This window comes from Spea bombifrons, chromosome 5 (genome assembly GCF_027358695.1).
Source record: "Spea bombifrons isolate aSpeBom1 chromosome 5, aSpeBom1.2.pri, whole genome shotgun sequence".
Classification (NCBI taxonomy): Eukaryota; Metazoa; Chordata; class Amphibia; order Anura; family Pelobatidae; genus Spea; species Spea bombifrons.
This window is the reverse complement of record NC_071091.1, coordinates 108,007,578-108,027,343: the sequence shown is the minus strand read 5'-3', so window position 1 is coordinate 108,027,343 and position 19,766 is coordinate 108,007,578. Positions and strand designations below refer to the sequence as shown.

General features: G+C 47.0%; 3 protein-coding genes across 4 annotated transcripts in view; 2 read left to right on the top strand and 1 right to left on the bottom strand.

Annotated features, from left to right (window-relative positions):
• The first annotated feature begins 992 nt into the window (after nucleotides 1-992).
• Nucleotides 993-12,725, top strand: TOP1MT (DNA topoisomerase I mitochondrial). 2 transcript variants are annotated; one of them, XM_053465995.1, is made up of 14 exons: nucleotides 993-1,123; nucleotides 5,032-5,147; nucleotides 5,397-5,518; nucleotides 5,749-5,871; nucleotides 6,527-6,714; nucleotides 7,258-7,402; nucleotides 8,335-8,478; nucleotides 8,708-8,893; nucleotides 9,119-9,187; nucleotides 10,159-10,273; nucleotides 10,373-10,500; nucleotides 10,924-11,018; nucleotides 11,513-11,662; nucleotides 12,184-12,725. In XM_053465995.1, the coding sequence occupies exons 3-14, from the start codon at nucleotides 5,405-5,407 to the stop codon at nucleotides 12,284-12,286; spliced, it is 1,560 nt and encodes a 519-aa protein (XP_053321970.1). In that variant the 5' UTR covers nucleotides 993-1,123; nucleotides 5,032-5,147; nucleotides 5,397-5,404; the 3' UTR covers nucleotides 12,287-12,725. The 2 variants fall into 2 exon arrangements, with proteins under 2 accessions (XP_053321970.1, XP_053321969.1); XM_053465994.1 differs by lacking the exons at nucleotides 993-1,123; nucleotides 10,924-11,018; nucleotides 11,513-11,662; nucleotides 12,184-12,725 and adding an exon at nucleotides 4,009-4,180 and having other exon boundaries at nucleotides 10,159-10,423.
• Nucleotides 12,726-15,422: 2,697 nt separating this feature from the next.
• On the top strand, nucleotides 15,423-17,777 carry LOC128497767 (lymphocyte antigen 6E-like). The gene is made up of 3 exons (XM_053467928.1): nucleotides 15,423-15,474; nucleotides 16,164-16,283; nucleotides 17,125-17,777. The coding sequence occupies exons 1-3, from the start codon at nucleotides 15,423-15,425 to the stop codon at nucleotides 17,325-17,327; spliced, it is 375 nt and encodes a 124-aa protein (XP_053323903.1). The 3' UTR covers nucleotides 17,328-17,777.
• Nucleotides 17,778-18,711: 934 nt separating this feature from the next.
• The window catches only part of LOC128497766 (lymphocyte antigen 6E-like), a 1,350-nt gene continuing 295 nt past the window's right edge, over nucleotides 18,712-19,766 (bottom strand). Inside the window, exons 2-3 of the mRNA XM_053467927.1 lie at nucleotides 19,380-19,499; nucleotides 18,712-19,099 (exon numbers count right to left, since the gene is read on the bottom strand). Of these exons, the coding sequence (XP_053323902.1) occupies nucleotides 18,897-19,099; nucleotides 19,380-19,499 (323 nt within the window). The 3' untranslated portion in view covers nucleotides 18,712-18,896. The remainder of the gene's footprint in view (nucleotides 19,100-19,379; nucleotides 19,500-19,766) is intronic.

Sequence of the window (19,766 nt, the reverse complement as noted above, 5' to 3'; positions counted from 1 at the left end):
GGGCTCCCGTGTTGTACCGCGATGTATCTGGTGCCGCATCTTGAAGACCCCATTACCTTTTTTTTTTTTTTCTTTTTTTCACGGCCCAAACTGAGACTTTGCAAATTTTTGGTTTGTTTGTTTGTTTTTTGGTTTTCTTTAAGGTTTCAGAAAAGAAATGTAAAGTACCCAAGCATGAGGAGTTAAAGGGGAATTCTACAGTTGGAGATAAAGAAATTACGAGTGCGGTTGGCTCAAAGGACCAGGCCGGTGGGTCGATGGAACCTGGGGGGAGGAAGGAGGATTCTCCACGCTCGCTGAAAGCAGACAAGAAACAAGTGAAAGGACACGGAGAGGAGTCTAAGAGAGAAGGTGCTTCTGATCACAGAGACAGGCCCCGCAAGCCTAAAAACACGGGGGCCAACAGGGATCAGAAGACAGAGAAGAAAACCAATGTTGGAAAACAGACCTGTAGAGAGAAGGAATCCTCTCTAGAACCAAACGGAAGAGCGGATTCAGTGGAGAAGAGGGACAAAGACCACAAGAGGCCCAGAGACGGAGGCTCTGCAGACAAGGAGAAGTCTAAAGGGGGCCTACAAGACGAGAAAACCAAGGAAAAGCTGGAAAATGCTCTGTTCGGGGACTTTCCGAGCGGTCTGAAGGAGAACGTCACGGAGGGGTTACGGATGGTGGACGTGGTCCTGGCCCCCGACAGCGAATGTAATGACAAGATCGGTATTAAAGCGGAGGGAACCCCTTCTGACCCCGGAGGCAACGATAAAAAGGTGCGTTCGAAAGCGAGAATCTCGGACGCAAAGTCAAAAGAGAAAACGGAAAAAGGAGAAAAGGATAAAGACGGAAAGAAGAGAAAGGATGAGGAAACGGGCAGGAAAAAGAGGCAGTCAAAGGCAGTGAAGAGGGAGAAGGAAGAAGGAACCTCGGGGGAGCCTCCAAAAAGGTCAAAGAAAGACTCCGATAAGAGCGACTGGAACCAGAATGCCGTAGAAGAGTCAGAGAGTGAGGACCGCAGAAGCCGGGACGCGGGAGATAAAGGGAAATCCTCCAGGAAGAGGAGGAAGGACAAGGAGGAACCGGGGCCGAGCGAAGCCAAGCAACCCAAGGAGGAAGACTCCAAGTGGAAGTGGTAGGTGCAGAAAGCCTGGCTGGGAGTGCTGGGAGCTGTGTTTGGGGTCGTTTGCATTCACACATTTTTGTCTTTTTGCATTATTTACTTTACACGACACGCTTCTGAGTTCTGTTTTTGGCCGCGCCGACGGGTGAATTAGAAGCAGGTTGTCGGAATCCTAGCTACGCAGAAACATACAGTAGATGCTGACGGCAGATAACCAGCTGGCCCAGCTAGCCGGTTTGTTTTTCCGGATATTAGACTCCTGTCTTAATCAGTCGTTGGTCTCGTCTTAGATTCAGGGGCCGTATGTCTATCCCACGCATGTTTAATACCCTCGCTGTATTACCCTCTATCACCTCTGCTGGGAAGCTATTCCACGTGCCTACTACCCTCCTCAGTAAAGTGAAACTTTACATCTAGGCCTCTGACCCTCTAGTTTTAGATTTAACTTTTCTTCTACTTTGAGATAAACTTCTCTACTGCACGTTGTTTAAATGACTCTCAATGTCGATATCCCTCTGTCTTCCTGCTACTAACGCCTCTCGCTATACACCCCGGCGCCCTGCCTGCTTTTTCCGATACTTTATTGCACTGTTCGCTTACCTTTAAGTCCTGAAAATGATTAACCCCCCTGAGCCCCTCTCTTCAGCTGACAGCCCAGGGTCCCCAATTCTCTTCTCTGCCTTCGGAATTTTTACACCCTAAGTGCGTTATTTTGCATTTATCAACATTAAACTGCCGTGCTCCTTACCTGTCTTCTAATTTACTTCAGTCATCTGCCTGGAATGTACAAAAAAGGCATCCCTCATCATTAACCCCTTCTGTAACATCACTAATAAAAAGTACGGGCCCCAATACTGATCGCTGAGGGGCCCCACTAGTGACAACCCCTTCACTCTACTGAAACAGCTCTAACAAAAGTCTCCAATGCCTCGCTCTCTGCCAAAGCAAAAGGTCACTACTCTATTCTAATTCTACTGGATCTCTCTGCTGGATGTCACAACACTACCTGAAACTTAATCTTTCTAAAACTGAACTCATTATCTTCCCTCCCTCCATCTCCACTCCACTACTTGAATTCTCTATCACCATTAACAACACGACTATCTCTCCTACTAACCAGGCCCGATGCCTTGGGGTCATCCTTGACTCAAACCTCTCCTTCATCCCTCACATTCAGTCCCTCGCCGGATCCTGCCGCTGGCACCTAAAAACATCTCTCGTATCCGCCCATTCCTCACCCAAGAATCCACAAAAACCCTGGTTCATTCACTTATCATTTCCCGTCTTGACTACTGCAACACTCTTCTGGTTGGCGCTCCACTGTCTCGACTCTCTCCTCTACAGTCTGTCCTAAATGCCGCTGCTAGACTCATCTTCCTTGCACGTCGCTCGTCTTCTGCTTCCCCCCTCTGTGAAACCCTCCACTGGCTCCCAATTACCTTTAGAATTAAATTTAAGATCCTGGTACTGACATATAAGGCCATCCATAATACTGCCCCCCCCAACACTGCCCCCCATAATACTGCTCCTCCGTACATTTCTGCCCTCATTAGCAAATACTCTCCTACTCGATCCCTACGTTCCTCCCATGGGCTAAGGCTCTCCTCCTCATTCATCACCTCTTCCTTTTCCCGTCTACAAGATTTCACTCGAGCTGCCCCCATATCTCTGGAATCTCCCCCCGAACCTTCAGCATTCACCCTCCCTCCCGACATTCAACAAACATCCCAAAACCCACTTCTTAGCTGCTAGAACTTCCTTGTCATTGAGACACCCACCGCACTACCTCTCACCCCACACCACCTCTCACCCTTTCTCTATGCCTTATACCCCCCACACTACCTCTCACCCGTCACTGATGCCCCCCACACTACCTCTCACCCTTTCTCTGTGCCTTATGTTTATCACCCCATTTCCCTCTAGATTGTAAGCTTGCGAGTCGGGCTCTCTCCACCAAATGTATCGGTTTGTCTCAGTCTGTCAATTCTCGTCATATCCCTTGAATTTATGGATTGTATTAAGCGCTGCGTAAACTGTTGGCGCTATATAAATAAATGATAATAATAATAACAAGTCCTTCCTCTGCATACAAACCATTAACTACAACCCCCTGTCACTGAGACATCGCCTTATCCAATCAACTATTACCATCGACACTGAAACACTGCGATTTATTTCTAAGCCTATAGGGAACAGCGTCATTATTTGTTTTATATAGCGCCATTATATTCCGCAGCTCTGTACAATGGGTAGCCAGGACATAACAAGTAGTATATAACATAAGAATTTGACTCACAGAAACGGGTAAGGAGGGCCCTGCTCCCAGGAGCTTACAATCTAATATGCCTTACTAATATCTGGATTCCCCCCCCCCCCGGTATTTTAGTTACCCAGCCAAATCAATAAATAAGAGGTTTAAATAAGTTGTCTCCATATTTTTTATTTAGTTAAACTACTGCTTTATATGAGATCATCCTAATTATACGAATAATCGGCCCCGTCTTCCGTAAAAAACCTTAATCAGTCGTTGGTCTCGTCTTAGATTCAGGAGCCGTATGTCTATCCCATACATGTTTAATACCCTCACTGTATTACCCTCTACCACTTCTGCAGGGAGGCTGTTCCACCTATCCACACCCTCTCATTAAAGCAAAATGTAAATATAATTTATAGTTCTGGGGTAACGTATCGTTAATATTATTATCCAGAGTATATTCACTAAGCAACCGTTGCCCGGTATAATTTATTGCATGTCTGTCATAATGCAAGGATGCATTTTCTGTAAGCAGGTTTAGTGTGAGAACTACATGTCCCAGCATGCTTCGGTGCTGCCATCTGCTGATTGGCTACCCTGAGGTCATCTCTCCAGGAAGTAAACATTGTGGCTTAGAGGTGATGTGAGTCGGGGACACATGTGCCTCGTTAACCATCTCCGTGCGGGGCTGACATGTTCCAGCATGGCTGCTCTCTGACCGTTAGAACCGTTATCGGGAGACTCGTCGGCTCTCTTTCTGTTATTCAGAGGCAGGCGCGCCATGCGAGGACCAAAGCATCCCTTGCTAAAGTTTGGTAAGGCTTTCCTTACGTATCCCTAAAGCGCCCGCTACGTGGCACCTGCGTGTGGAGCAGGTGATGAGACCGCCAGCGCGGGGTGGGGGGTTAATCATAAGCTTCTGGATGGGTTATGGCTAAGATCCTCCTGGCTGTGTTCAGTTGGCGCCACCTAGCGGAAGCTGTGAGAACTGCGGGCCTGTAGAGCGCAAAATCCTATATTAAATCCCAGGTTTAATCGCCTGCTTAATGTATACATAGTCCGGGGCTTTATGCGTTCATTTAGTAATCGATGTGTTTCGTGACGGCTGGTTACTATGAGCCCTTTATTCCATAAGGTTTAGTGACTGTTCCAGTTCTCCATACTTGAAGGGTACTTGGAATTGAGTTAAAGGGACGTGCCGGCCGTCATACGCACTGCATAGCTTTAAGCTCCCCTATGGATTTGCATAAGCAATTCAAAGAATCCCCTATATACATTTGCCTGCCGCCCTCCCCTGCAGGAGATGTATTCCGCCAAACGCACCTCCTTACGCTGCTCTGGTGCAGCCTCTGCGGGACCCCCGAGGGCAGGCGTCTGTTCGGGACCCCCAAGGGCGGGTGTCTGTTCGGGCCCCTGTGTACATGCGCAGAACTGGAGCAATTTCCTGCAACAGTTAGTTGCCAGAAATGCCTGACCGCAGAGGAGGAAGGCAGTTGCAGCAACAGGGCTGCATCTTCTAGGTCAGTTAGATACTCTTATTTATTTTCCCAGGGCACTCTTACCTGGTCTGCGTATGACCGCCTAACCCCGCCGGTATGTGTGCTCCTTTTTTTTCATTGTGTTATTATTGAGGTGCATCATTGTTATTTATTGTTGCCTGCATTAGGTGGGAAGAAGCCAACCACGAGGACGGCGTGAAATGGAAATTCCTGGAGCACAGGGGTCCCTATTTTGCCCCTCCTTACGAGCCGCTTCCAGAGACTGTGCAGTTCTACTACGATGGTGAGAACAGAAAAATGTATATTTTAGATCTGCCACCCAGCGCAGGTGGTACGTAGACACACGCAATACCATAATGGCGCAGGGAGTAGGTGTGGGTTGGGGAAAGATGTTTGATATAGACCATTCAAAAAGTTACTTTCAGGGAGTTTATTGCATAGTGAAAAGTGTGCGAGCTGCTAAACGGCTCCCTAACACCCCGCAGGGCAAAGCACCATCGCGTTTGTCGTTGTAATCATTTTCCGCTTGTAGGAAAACCCATGAAGCTGAGTCTGGAGGCGGAGGAGGTCGCCACGTTTTACGGCAAAATGCTGGACCACGAATACACGACGAAGGAAGCGTTTCAGAAGAATTTCTTCACGGACTGGAAGATTGTAAGAAACGTTTATATTCGGGAAAGCCGGATTTTTATTCTCTGTATATAATCTATAAACCCCGATCTGCCGTAACTTTGCATTATTCGTTTCTCCTGTAAGAAGGGCCAAGCGGACTCCTCTTCTTTTCACTAGCGCTCTGCTTAGCGAATAAAACCCTTGCGCACGGCCGCTCACCGAATGTCGCGATGATCCGATGTGATCCGCGTCTCGATGTCTTCTCTTTCCAGCAAATGACGAGCGAGGAGCGGAAGGTAATTCAGCATCTCCACAAGTGTGACTTCTCCGAGATACACAAGTACTTTGTGGATAAAAGTGAGGCTCGGAAGACGCTGCCCAAGGAAGAGAAAGAGGTAAAAAAAACTCCGGTTACCCCCCAACTGTCACGCAAGCGCTTACAAACATGGACATTCTAATGTAATACCCGGCGAAAGTCCGACAGGAGATATTTACCCCGTCTGCAGCTGGTAAAATAGCTGCTGATTTAATTTTGTATTTTAATTTATTTATTTTAATTTTATTTTGATTTAATTCATTTATTTTATTTATGTAGTATTTTAATTTATTTTAATTCATTTAATTTTTCTTACTTTGTGGCCAGACATTAATAGACCATGGTTTTTCTTTTGAACCCTACTATTTCACCCCCGGCGCCATGTTCAGCAGTCTTTAGTGTTAATAACTCGCAGACGCCTTATAAAATGATTTGGGGTTTTTTAATTCCTAAAATATCGAATTCGTACCACAGGAACCTTATAGCTTTTTTCGTTAAAGTATTGCATGTTGTGAACGGTTTTCTCGCATTGCCCCTCAGCCTTCCGCCTTCTAATTTCAGATCCGGCCTCCTTCGCTTTCAGGAGTTAAAGGATGCTTTTATCTGTATGGACAGGACTGGTCACCTGTCCAGCTTGCCCAGTGCCCGTGTTAACACATGTATGTTCCCGTGTCCGCTTCTGCCGCCGTCTTCACAGAACCCTGTTTTTTTGGGGTTTTTTTTGTATTTCCTAGAAATTGAAGGAAGAAGCCAGCCGGCTGCAGGAGGAGTTCGGCTTTTGTACGCTGGACGGTCACCGGGAGAAAATCGGAAACTTCAAAATCGAGCCTCCGGGTCTGTTCCGGGGCCGCGGGGACCACCCCAAGATGGGGATGCTGAAAAAGAGGATAATGCCCGAGGACATCATCATAAACTGCAGCAAGTGAGTTCGAAAGACACGCTTCATTCCCCACTCACCAGGGGGAGCCGTGACACCCCATACACGACGTGGGGTCACCACGAAAAAGCACATTTCACCCATTAAAATAACATGAAATGGATGAGAAATCCAGCGCAGACGGGGTTAAGGTGCTTTATCCCTCCCATCACTCCTGTGCTCCAACAGCCCTTTATCACTCCCATCACTCCTGTGTTCCAATGGCCCTTTATCACTCCCATCACTCCTGTGCTCCAATGGCCCTTTATCACTCCCATCACTCCTCTGCTCCAATGGCCCTTTATCACTCCCATCACTCCTCTGCTCCAATGGCACGCAAATGTTCTTGCTGTGCTAAGTGACCCCAAACTTTTGATTGGTAGTGTACTATCGGCTGCACTGGGGGTTAAACCAAGAGGCTTTGGCTCCACTTAATCCATCAGCGGAGACATTTTCTCGGGATTTCTGTATTAAATGCTGGAGTTTTGGGGCTTTGGGTTTTAGTTCGCGTCTCACCTGACTCGTTGCCTCCATTACTGCCCCACGCAGAGATTCGAAGATCCCCGAGCCGCCTCCTGGTCACAGGTGGAAGGAAGTGCGATGCGACAACACCGTCACCTGGCTGGCCAGCTGGACAGAGAACGTCCAGAACGGCATCAAGTATATCATGTTAAACCCCAGCTCCAAGCTCAAGGTGAGCGTCTGCCATTCGGGGCACTCAGCGGAGCAAATCCTGCTTCGAGTGCATAAAAAAAAAAACCTGTCTGCCCTGTATAATATGTTCTCGGGGCGGTTTATTTCTTTATAATAAGATATTCTACCGTTCCTCCTGGTTATTGATGGAAAAGCAAGTTGTCCATTAAAATAACATGAAATGGATAAAAAATCCAGCGCAGACGGGGTTAATGTTGTAAATGACGATTGTTGCTGGAAACTGCTGATTTTTAATGGAATCTCTTCATAGTGGTACAGAGGCCCTTTATCACTCCCATCACTCCTGTGTTCAAACTGCCCTTTATCACTCCATCACTCCTGTGTTCAAACGGCCCTTTATCACTCCCATCACTCCTGTGTTCCAATGGCCCTTTATCACTCCCATCACTCCTGTGCTCCAATGGCCCTTTATCACTCCTATCACTCCTGTGTCCCAATGGCCCTTTATCACTCCCATCACTCCTGTGCTCCAATGGCCCTTTATCACTCTCATCACTCCTGTGTCCCAACGGCCCTTTATCGCTCCCATCACTCCTGTCCCAATGGCCCTTTATCACTCCCATCACTCCTGTGTTCCTTTATCACTGATTTGCTGATCCAAATATATATATATTTTATATTTTTTTTGTGGAATAAAGAAGCAATCTACTATTTTTTTTCCCTCCCTGTCAAGATTCTAGATCAGCTGCTCGTTATCTTTAAATATTTAGCATTGAAATCTTATACCAAATGATGGATATCGCTGGACTTTGCGATGTATTTTAGCGGAGCCGGGTCAATAAATGGACGCTCTATTAACACTTAAAGGCAACAAGCAGTTTTTGGGCTCTGTTCAGCTATCGGAATGTAACGTAATTATCATTTTTTTAATGCGGGATTATGAACCAAGCTGGCTCTCTTTCCGTTGTTTAGGGCGAGAAGGATTGGCAGAAGTATGAGACGGCCCGACGCCTGAAGAACGTTGTGGGTCAGATCCGCTCCCAGTACCGGGCCGACTGGAAGTCTCGAGAGATGAAGATGAGGCAGAGAGCGGTGGCGCTCTATTTCATCGATAAGGTACAGTGCTCTCCAGCAATGGTGCCCTGCGATATTGGGGGCTCTCGGCCCCTTAAATAATTACACCGCTGAAAGTTTGTATGTCGCTCATCTTTATTGGTTACACATTGAAAATGTTGGTTATTGCGTGGTGTCCCCATTTTTGCCTTTAAATGCCCCAAAAGCCGGGGGGGGGGTCAGTTTAGATGTCCCCGAATGGCTTTGCGAATGACGTGTCTTCCGCCGACAGCTGGCCCTCCGAGCGGGCAACGAGAAGGAGGAAGGGGAGACGGCGGACACGGTGGGCTGCTGCTCCCTCCGTGTGGAGCACATACAGCTGCACCCGGAGCTCGACGGACAGACATACATGGTGGAGTTCGACTTCCTGGGCAAGGACTCCATCCGGTACTACAACAAGGTGCCGGTGGAGAAAGAGGTGAGGGCGCGCTGCCGGTGCCTTCGCCGGCGGCGATTGCGTTTGAATGCCCGTGAAAGTCCTGATGTGTCTGTCCGGTAAGCAGTGCCGGTGGGCCGCGTGTCGATCGAAGTACTGTCTGCGGCACGCTGCTCGACTCGCCCGGATCGCTTGAATGCACACAGTGTTTGGAGCGGCCGGTGGACGCGGGCCGGCAGAGCTGACACTCTATGGTTTTTCTTCCAGGTGTTTAAGAACTTGAAGCTCTTCATGGAAAACAAGAGCCCAGAAGACGACCTCTTCGACAGGCTGAATGTAAGCGATGTATTAGTGACGCTCGTGTTGTGGGGGGGAGGGGGAATAACATTTCAGGCACGCTGAGCGTTAACATTTGGGGGATTTCTGCGTGAATACAAAGCTTTTTATTTAAATGCAAGTTTTACGCTGCCGATGGCATATTCCTGCCGGCAGCTCTTCGCTTCGTGAAACGCGTCGGATGTTTAAGGCGATAGAAGTCTCTGGTACGTAACGCGAGTATTTAAGGCACGGGATCGCCCCCCGGCCAGTGTTCGGCGTACCGAGGGGGGACTTTTAAGGTTACGGTTGCTATGATGAGTTGGGGGAATTTTAATGGTCATTTTTTTGGTTAGGATGATCGTTGGGGGCGTTAAGTAGATGCGTTTACTCGGTGAGGGATTTTATCAAATTCATTGAATTTTTTTATTGGTCTGTTTAGGGTAAAAAACGTATGTATACTACACTGTGACTATTTATTTATTTTTTTGGGGCGGGGGTAAGATTTTATCATCGGAGGAAGACCATCGAAACGACAGCTTGATAACCTTCACCCCCTTGTTAATTATTTTCGAATCAAATTAGCTTAAATTAACACCCCCCATAAAAAATAAAAGTGTAAATAAAAATGAAAAATCTCTGGGGGGTGGGGGATGTCAGGCTTGTAATCAGAAATATGAAGGCTCTGCTGTGATGTCTGTCCGCCTTCTGGTATTAAAACCCTGTCTTTTAATCTTTCGATGAAATAAATGAACTCGTGTTTATAGTAATGTTGGCGAATTCTGTGGAATATTTTTGTGATTCCTGAATATTTAAAATTCCTCGGTGTGGTGTAGGAATGAACTAAAACGTAATTGATTGTATTTATATAGAATTATATTTGTATTCTACAGAATAATTTTCTTAATTTTCTTAAAAAAAAAGTGAATACTTTAAAATTCTTAACTTTCTGCTGTGATTAAATCTTCTCCTCCTTTCTGTCTATCGAACAGACCGTGAAGCTGAACAAACACCTGCAGGATCTGATGGACGGCTTAACGGCCAAAGTGTTCCGAACGTACAACGCCTCGATCACGCTGCAGGACCAGCTGAAGGAGCTGACCAACGGCACGTATTTCTCGCCTTTAAACGCTGCGTTTGTTCTGTTTTTGCCGTTTTTGTGGCTCGTTGCGTCTAAGCGGCCTTCGTTTTATTTCTATTAAACAGATGAGGACAGCGTAGCCGCCAAAATCCTGTCTTATAATCGTGCCAATAGAGCTGTAGCGCTGCTGTGTAACCACCAGAGGGCGCTTCCCAAGACGTTTGAGAAGTCCATGCAAAACCTCCAAGCCAAGGTAAGAGTGGCTCATGCAGCTAGGGTGAAATATAGGGTTAAACAAGTGGAATTTTGGTCTTTCGTACTTCCCTGTATGAGTTTTATCTGATCAAAGAACCCTGGTTATGGGCCAGAGCGCCTCAAATGCTTCTTGGCTTTGGTCAGTTAGGTGATACTTTTGTATCAAGCGGTCAGTGATCCTTATTTGAATTTCAGCTTTTTATCGCACAAACATTTATATTTTAAGGGGAAACGAGCTTTGTGGACCAACGCTTAAACTTTCCGAGCGTTACGCGTCTGCTGTTCAAGGCGCCTGAAATGCGTTGCTTTGGAACGTTGCTCCTATCATCCCAGAACAACATGCGCCAGATCAATGAGACCGGAAGAAGGAAAGGGTTTTCGTTGGAATATTTCTGAAGGTGTCTTTCTTACTCTTCCGTAGATTGATGCCAAAGAGGAGCAGCTGAAAGATGCAAAGAAGGGGTTAAAGAAAGCCAAACGCGAACATAAAGACAGCCAGAGCAGCAAGTCCAAAAAGTAGGAGACCATAAGACATAAACACAGATCTCTGTATTAATGCAAAATAGTGACTTCTCTGCATGGTCGGGACAGACGCGTCTTTTCTGTTAGATATACGCTGCGGGTCAAAAGTTTGGGGTCACTCAGCTGTTTTCATGGAAAACAAGAATTTCTGTCTGTAACATAATTACAAAAGGGTTTTCTAACCATCAATGATCCACTTTTATCAGTGAACACAACGTGCCATTGGAGCACAGGAGTGACGGGAGTGATAAAGGGCCATTGGAGCACAGGAGTGATGGGAGTGATAAAGGGCCATTGGAGCACAGGAGTGATGGGAGTGATAAAAGGCCACTGGGACACAGGAGTGACGGGAGTGATAAAGGGCCATTGGAGCACAGGAGTGATGGGAGTGATAAAGAGCCATTGGAACTCGAGTGATGGGAGTGATAAAGGGCCATTGGAACGCGAGTGATGGGAGTGATACAAATGTGTTGATTTTCTGCCCCCAGGGACATGGAGAAGAAGAAGAGTCTGTGTGACCGGCTGGAGGACCAGCTCATGAAATTAAAGCTACAGGCGACCGACAAAGAGGAGAACAAGCAGATCGCTCTCGGCACGTCCAAGCTCAACTACCTGGACCCCAGGATCACAGTCGCCTGGTGAGGGGAAGCCTCTCGGTTGTTTACCCCTAACGGCAGGAAGGGGATTAAAGGCTCATTTCAATCCAATCAACACTTTGTTGCTTTAGTTGGCAAAGTCCTGGAAATTAAATGATTTGTAAATACCATGTAAACCCAGTAGAGAGGTTTACTTCAAATGTTAGAACAAGAAGCCAGAGTCTAACACTAGAGAGGGTCAGAGGGTGGTATGAAATGGAAAGAAGTTTTACTTTACTGGGAGGGTGGTGGATAAGTGGAACAGCCTCCCAGCAGAGGTGGTAGAGGGTAATACAGTGAGGGGATTAAACATGCATGGGATAGGCATACGGCTCCTGAATCTAAGACGAGACCAACGACTGATTAAGGTTTGAGTCTTTACAGCAGGAGAAAAAACGGGAGACTAGATGGGGGCCGGATGGGAGTGATCTGCCGGTTATAAACCATTTGCTGGCTAGTGTTGCGTTTCTTAGGAAGACCCTCTGCCTGTTATTTATTTTGTTGGTTTTTTTGTTTTTCTTAAGGTGTAAAAAATTTGGAGTGCCGATAGAGAAGATCTACAACAAGGCACAGAGGGAGAAGTTCGCCTGGGCCATCGATATGACCAACGAGGACTTCGAATTCTAAGCTTAACCACCACAGTATTCGCTGCTAAAACACCAGCTACCTCCCGGCCCCCAACGGCCGGAACCGCACACCCGGCTGTGCCCGACGTTTACATTCCTCCCATTAAGTGCCCTTTGTATTCCTTGTCTCACGTGATCCACGACTCCAAATGCCTGTAATTTGTACAAACGGAAAGCTATTAAGGACGGGTGGGTGAGCTGTCTGTCTGGACAGGTCTTTAAATATTATCCAGGGTTTTTACATAATTATGAGCATTCTTCTTGGAACTCCATCGGTTACTGATGCAAATCAGTTTGTCTGTTGGTGATCATTGTGTTGTCGGTAGCCGGTAAGCCGCTACGTTTTTCCATCTCCTCTGATCCTCCTCTAACAGTTTTTGCTCCTTATCAGCTAGACGTAACTTTCTTCAGTCTCCGTCTGTTTATGATAAAATCACATCAGAATATTCTATTACCAAATTCCTTACGCTACTCCCTTCCCAGACACAACAGTTTCTGTAACCCAAAATCTTGTTAAAATAATAATAAAATAATAAATAAATGACTAATATTCCCTAGCTGTACCCTGTTGAAATCGGGCTTATAAACATACCTTTAGATCTGTATTTGAGAACCCCCCCCCTCCCCTCAGGCTAAATATATATTAAGTGATCCGGTTTGAGACACCGATAATTGTTAAGTAAACCGTCCGGACCGGTTAAAACCAGACCAGGGTCGTCGTGTATTTTGTACTTTTCAAGAGGAAAAAAAAGTTTTTTTTTTTTTTTTTTTTTCTTTTCCAGGGTTGTACAACAAGTTGTTGTATTCTGCGCCGGATAATTTTCCTTACAGATTATTTATTTTGCTGTATTCTGGATTAAAGCGGTATATTTGTGTATGCTGTGATTGTCGTGTGTTTGTTGAATTCACTTTATAAGCGCTAATGGAACAATATATGAAAATAATGCTTCTGCTGTGGCAGCGGGAGGGAACGTGGGAGTTGGAGCCCTCTGTAACGGCACTCCCTGCAGGTGACCTCATGGGCTACAGGCACCCTTTTATTGCCATAGCACTGCTTGGCGGGTCACCGGAATAAGAGGCCATATGTTTTTCCCGTGGCGTAGTGTTTGCGTGGAGCGGACGCTCTTCCTTTTTATGTTGTCTGGATTTCAGACTATAAAATGACTTCCTGACTTGGTCGCATCGCACCGAGCACCACTAATTCAGGCATTTGCTACTAAGTGATCCAGGAGGTTCGTACATCTGTAACCTTCACCAGCTGCTGCCTGGGTATCGTGGGAGTTGGCAGGCCCACAGGCCTGACGTAGTTGATTATGTGGCTGAAGTAGCTGAATCTGAAGGCGCGTCTGTTGCGTGGCTGCTCCTTACGATGAATTCATGCACCTTGCCACAGAATGAAAGAAAAGGAGTCGGAATGAACGGAGGCTGCGCAGGCTCAAATCTCTGCATTCGCCAGGGGAGTCCCAGTACGCTGCAGCCGGTCAGACCAATCGATCTGAATCTATACCGGTTTAGCTCTCTGATGCCCTTCTCTATAGGATGGATCTTATATCCGGAAAGAATGTTTGTTCACTGAATGTAAGCCAGGCTCTAGACAGAGCTCCAGCTGTGTAATGTATTGTAACTTATGTTTATCTTTGGGCTTTAATTTTATTTGCTCTCCCTGGCCCGTGCGGGGTTAATCTCGCAGAACCGGAAAGATTGCTTTTTTGGTTGGTCCTCTTTACTCCCAGAGCTTCCGCACCAACGTCGCGTCCTCTCGTAACGTGCAGCCGGCGGCCTCCTTTAACCTTTCCTGATCATCTCGGAGGGTCCCCGTTCTTCTTCTGATTTATTTAAGTCGTTCCCCCGTGTGAGTTTCTCCACCCAGAAGGTCTCTCCGGTCGCAGACCTTGGTATCATCTGCATAAAAAGACATCTCGTACCATTCATTCCTTTTAACATCCCTGCTAAAAATGTTCCGGGTCCCGATACCGATCCCCGAGGACCGCAATACTAACCAAAGCTGCTGGGAACTGCGCAGGGCAAAATGGGGGCCAAAGTGGGCCAGGACCACGGTGTGCTGTCTTGGACGTTGGTGTCTTAATGCAGCCTTTCAGGCATACACCATTTAGCTTCTGCCATTTCTGCTGGGAGACTGTTCCGCTTACGTACCACCCTCTCTCAAAAGTCAAACGTCCTTACATTCCATCTGGGCCTCTGGTTTTAGATGGCAGCCTCTTGTTCTGACATTTGTTCCTGCCAGGCCGTGCACATGGTAGCCAAACTGTACCTTTAAATATAGATGCAGAACCCCCCCTCCCTCCCCGTGTTTATTTGCCCCTTTGTTTGGGCACTCTGCAGTGTTGGGGTAACAGACTCAGACTGGCTGAGAGTCATGGGAGCTGGAGTAGTAACTTACCCTAGCTGCGATAAATGTTTGAAATAAAACTACCTTCAGCCTGCAAACTGTGACCCTGCGCAGGCGGGAACTCTGTGCCTGTGAAGGAGCAGCTGCCAGAGAGAAGGGGTGCGGACCAAACCACTCTGACACAGAGGGGGGTACAGAATTAAATAAAAGCTACGTCTAGATGAGCTGCTGCTCCAGCGAGCATCTTTGCGTTTCCAGGGCGGTGGGGTAAGGGTCCCCTCTTGCTCTCGCCCCTGGACCCCCCATAGGCGCACTGGAAGCCCAATCAATAATGCTGCCAGCCCACGATATGTGCCACCCTATGCCTAGGTTCCATTATCGTATACGGAATGTAAACATGCATGGGATAGGCATATTAAGGTTTGAGTCGTTACAGCGGGGGAGATGAGCGACTAGACGGGGGCCAGATGGGGCCGATCTGCCGGCATTTTCTATGTTTCTAGAAGGCTTTTTTCACTAATAGATACTCAGCGTTGTAAAATAAAGTTCTGTTGGAAAGATGGAGGCGAGATAAAGCATAGAATAGTTTCTACAACAAGAAATAATTGCCCCGTCCGGGGCTGCACAGAGCGCGTCTGTAATTACAGGTTGTACGGTTTGAGTGATAGCCGGGTGTCTCATTGGGAATCTCATCGTATCCATGGAAACGAAACTTACAAACATGGAATCCCTTGTGTATATATATACAGGTCTCCGCGGCTGTCAGGGTATTCGCTAGTCACCCATCATGGACGCCATCAAAGCCATTCTCCTGCTCGCCGCCCTCTGCATCGGAACAGGTGAGTCGCCCGATTCTCCGGTCGTGGGTCTCGTCTTAGATTCAGGAGCCGTATGTCTATCCCATGCATGTTTAATACCCTCACTGTATTACCCTCTACCACTTCTGCTGGGAGACTGTTCCACTTACCAACCACCCGTTTGAAGATAGGACAAAGTCTTTTGGCCAAGGCAATCTGGCTACATTCTTTTCTGCTATAGAATACAATGCAGTGCTGGGTAATTAAAACCCTGTATAATGTATAGTTATATCAGTGAGCCGGCCCCTGTATAATGTATAGATAAATCAGTGACCAGCCCCTGTATAATGTATAGATAAATCAGCGAGCCGGCCCCTGTATAATGTATAGATAAACCAGTGACCGGCCCCCTGTATAATGTATAGATAAATCAGTGACCGGCCCCTGTATAATGTATAGATAAATCAGTGACCAGCCCCTGTATAATGTATAGATAAATCAGTGACCGCCCCCCTGTATAATGTATAGATAAATCAGTGACCAGCCCCTGTATAATGTATAGATAAATCAGCGAGCCGGCCCCTGTATAATGTATAGATAAACCAGTGACCGGCCCCCTGTATAATGTATAGATAAATCAGTGACCGGCCCCTGTATAATGTATAGATAAATCAGTGACCGGCCCCTGTATAATGTATAGTTAAATTAACTCTTTCCGCCCCTGTTTGCAGCCGTTACCCTGCAGTGTTATACCTGCACAGGCCAGTCCAGTAACTCCAACTGCATGACTGCAACCAACTGCTCCGCATCCAGCACTCACTGCAAGACCTCGGTGATCTCCGGCGGAATCGGTAAGAAATCTGCCCCTCCCCCTCACACATCAACCAATCAAATATATTTTTTTAATATATTTTTAAGACATTTGTATAAATGGTTCTGGTCCCAGCATGCACCTCGCCTCGATCTCTCTGATTGGCTGCTTGGCAGTTTGAAATATTTTGGGGTTTTATTTGGATGGATTATTACACAAATTTCATCACATTTCATTTTCATTTAATTAAAGTTAAAAGCAAAAGCTTTTTTTATTTAACATTAAATAGTCTTAAAAATAATAAAAAGCAGAAAAATAACAGTTTTTTGCCTATGTGAGAATTTATCGGGTTGGACGGGAGTTTAAATGACCGATTAGATGATTAGATGACCAATCACAGCACTGGGCGCAACCTACTTAACCACGGGTAGCCAACCAGAAACCTCCCAACCATCCCGTGCTTTTCATGCACTGCTGCTGCACTTTTGTGGGTAGCGGGGATCCTGGGCAAGTCGGAGAGATCCTCTGACCGGACCCAGGGATCGGCTCCCACGTGGCCACCTGGTGGCTCTCTGAAGCTGGGCCTTGTGAGGCGCCTTCTTCAGACAAGTGGCCCTCCACAGATCTGACCCCACCGCTCCCCACCTTCTGCCCCAACTGCCCAAACATTCCAACATTCTAGATGTCCTGTTTGATCGTGTAATGGTAATAACCCCCAGCGCTGTATCCAGCGGCACACCTGCTGTCAGTCATGACTGGGCTGATGCTTTATGGCGATGCTAATGAAGTCCTCCTTCCATAGACTTTCATTAGTCAGAGAGTCCGGCCGAGCAGATATTCAGTGCAGTGTTTTAATTTCTTTGTGTGTTTATTCCCTGCAGGAAGCCTCTCGGCCGCCACCATCACCAAGTCCTGTGAATCCGTCTGCGTGGAAACCAATCTCAACGTGGTGTTGGTGTCGACGTCCGTGTCCTGCTGCAGCACTGACTTGTGTAACACCAGCGGGGCTGGCAGCGTGAGATCCGGCTCCAGCCTCCTCGCCCTGGGGTTCCTCTTCGCTCTGACGAGAAGCTTTTCTCTGTGATGTCCGGGAATCTCAGGAACTTTAAGTCTTTCAACAAAAGAAGCCCAGAACCTCAGCCATACCGGCCCCATCTGGCCCCCGTCTAGTCGCCTGTTTCTCCTGCTGTAAAAACTCAAACCTTAATCAGTCGTTGGTCTCGTCTTAGATTCAGGAGCCGTATGTCTATCCCATGCATGTTTAATACTCTCACTGTATTACCCTCTACCACTTCTGCCGGGAGGCTTTTCCATTTATCTACCACCCTCTCAGTAAAGTAAAAACACCCTTACGTTAGAAATCTGGTTTGGCTGAAAGGGCATACGCTCTGCTTTTACTCCTGACCCTAAACGTGTTATGAAACGGAAATGAAAATGTATCACTAGATCGGAATCTTGTATTTATCGCACTGTCTGCGGTCCGTGTGCGAATGTGGCGTTTCTGGCTGATTGATTAAAACAAGTGATAAAAAAATAAAAATGATTTTATGGTAATCTGATCCCGCCGAGTGATAAACGAAGTTTTCAAGCTGCAATTGCCCCCCAGGCCGCCCTAAATCTAATCTAAACGGCCGCTGGGTGCTGATGCCGCCGGCCGGCGCTACTTTAATACTTTTTTAAAAAATATGGCAAGCCGGATCGGCTATTAAATGAAAAAAAAATAGTATTAAAGCAGCGCCGGCCGGCATCAGCACCCAGCGGCCGTATGCGATGGCCGCCAAGTGATGGGAGCAGCGTGAGGGGTGAAAGCTCCGCCCCCTCGCACTCACCTTTCACCCCTCACGCTGCTCCCATCACTATGCGGCCGTCAGACTGCTGGAAATCGAATCTAAACGGCCGCTGGGTGCTGATGCCGCCGGCCGGCGCTACTTTAATACTTTATTTATTTATTTTTAATATGGCAAGCTGATCCGGCGTATTAAATAAATAAAAAAATAAGCATTAAAGTAGCTCCGGCCGGTGGCATCAGCACCCAGCGGCCGTTTAGATCAGTTTTCCAGCAGTCTGACGGCCGCATAGTGATGGGAGCAGCGTGGGGGGTGAAAGGTGAGTGCGAGGGGGCGGAGCCACTTCACTTGACTTGCCCCCCAGGCCTTAGGCTGCCAGCCCTCCCCTGTTGTCAGTCCCCCCCAATCGGTCTTCCTGTGTCATCTTTGCTCTCATACAGCTTGTCAGCGCACCCAAACAGTCTTCCTGTGCCATATTTGCCCCCAAACAGCCTGCCATTGCAGCCCCCCCCCTGCCGAAAGCCAATTTCTATACACAGCTTTATTTATGGTAACAAAACGTAAAATAGATTATTGGAACCTGTGGGTTTTGTTTAGGGCGAAGGATGGGGTTTGGGAAAACTTTAAGTAAAACGCGGAGGCAAAAATTCATAAATGATTATAAAAAATGTATTAAAAAAACATGAGCACGTTTCAGCTTTACCCCCAACAAGGGTAACATTTACAACACGGAAGGAAGGGCAGAGCGTATTTAAAGCCTAATAAATGCCAGCGCTGGTCTCAGCTGTGACTAAACGCATCTTCTGGGGCGAAACGCGCCGGATCCACTTCCTGTCAATTCAATTCCATCCAGTCTGTCGGTGACATCACAGAGAAAAGCTCGCCGTCAGAGCGAAGAGGAACCCCAGGGCGAGGAGGCTGGAGCCGGATCTCACGCTGCCCGCCCCGCTGGTGTTACACAAGTTAGTGCCGCAGCAGGACACGGACGTCGAGACCACAAACACGTTAAAACTGGTGGCCGTGCAGGCGGATTCACAGGACTTGGTGATGGTGGTGGCCGATTGGCCGCCTGCAGGGAATAAACACAAAAAAAACATTAAAATAAAATATTAAACATGTGGCAGCATAACATTTATACTACATGGGGATGTTTGAATTGCATTGTGGGTAATGCAAATAAATAAAAAATAAAATACTAATTTTATGTTGTTTTGATCTTTACGTTTGCTAGGAATTCCTTTTCTGCACTCTATAGCCCACCTAATACGCTTTACTCTCGTTGTAAGTGCTGTTTAGGTGATAGAGCCCCGAAATCTATCAAATTTCAAGCAGGGACGTCCAAATCTTACCGAATCCGCCGGAGATCACCGAGGTCATGCAGGAAGTGCTGGATTCGGAGCAGTTGGTTGCAGTCATGCAGTTGGAGTTACTGGACTGGTCTGTGCAGGTATAACACTGCAGGGTAACGGCTGCAAACAGGGGCGGAAAGAGTTAATTTTTATAAGAAATACAGATTCCCATCACTCAATAGCAGGAGACAAACTGCCCTCATTTTCAGTTTAACCCAAGCCTAATGGAAATCTTGACCCGTCATTATTTAAGGATACACTTAATTGAGTCACCTGCATTCAAGCAGGGATATCAGAGTCTTAGCGGGAAAGAATAGGAAGGAGCCAGATCCAGATTGTGTGACTCTGAGAATCTGCCCCGAGACCCTGAGACTGGGGCAAAAACCT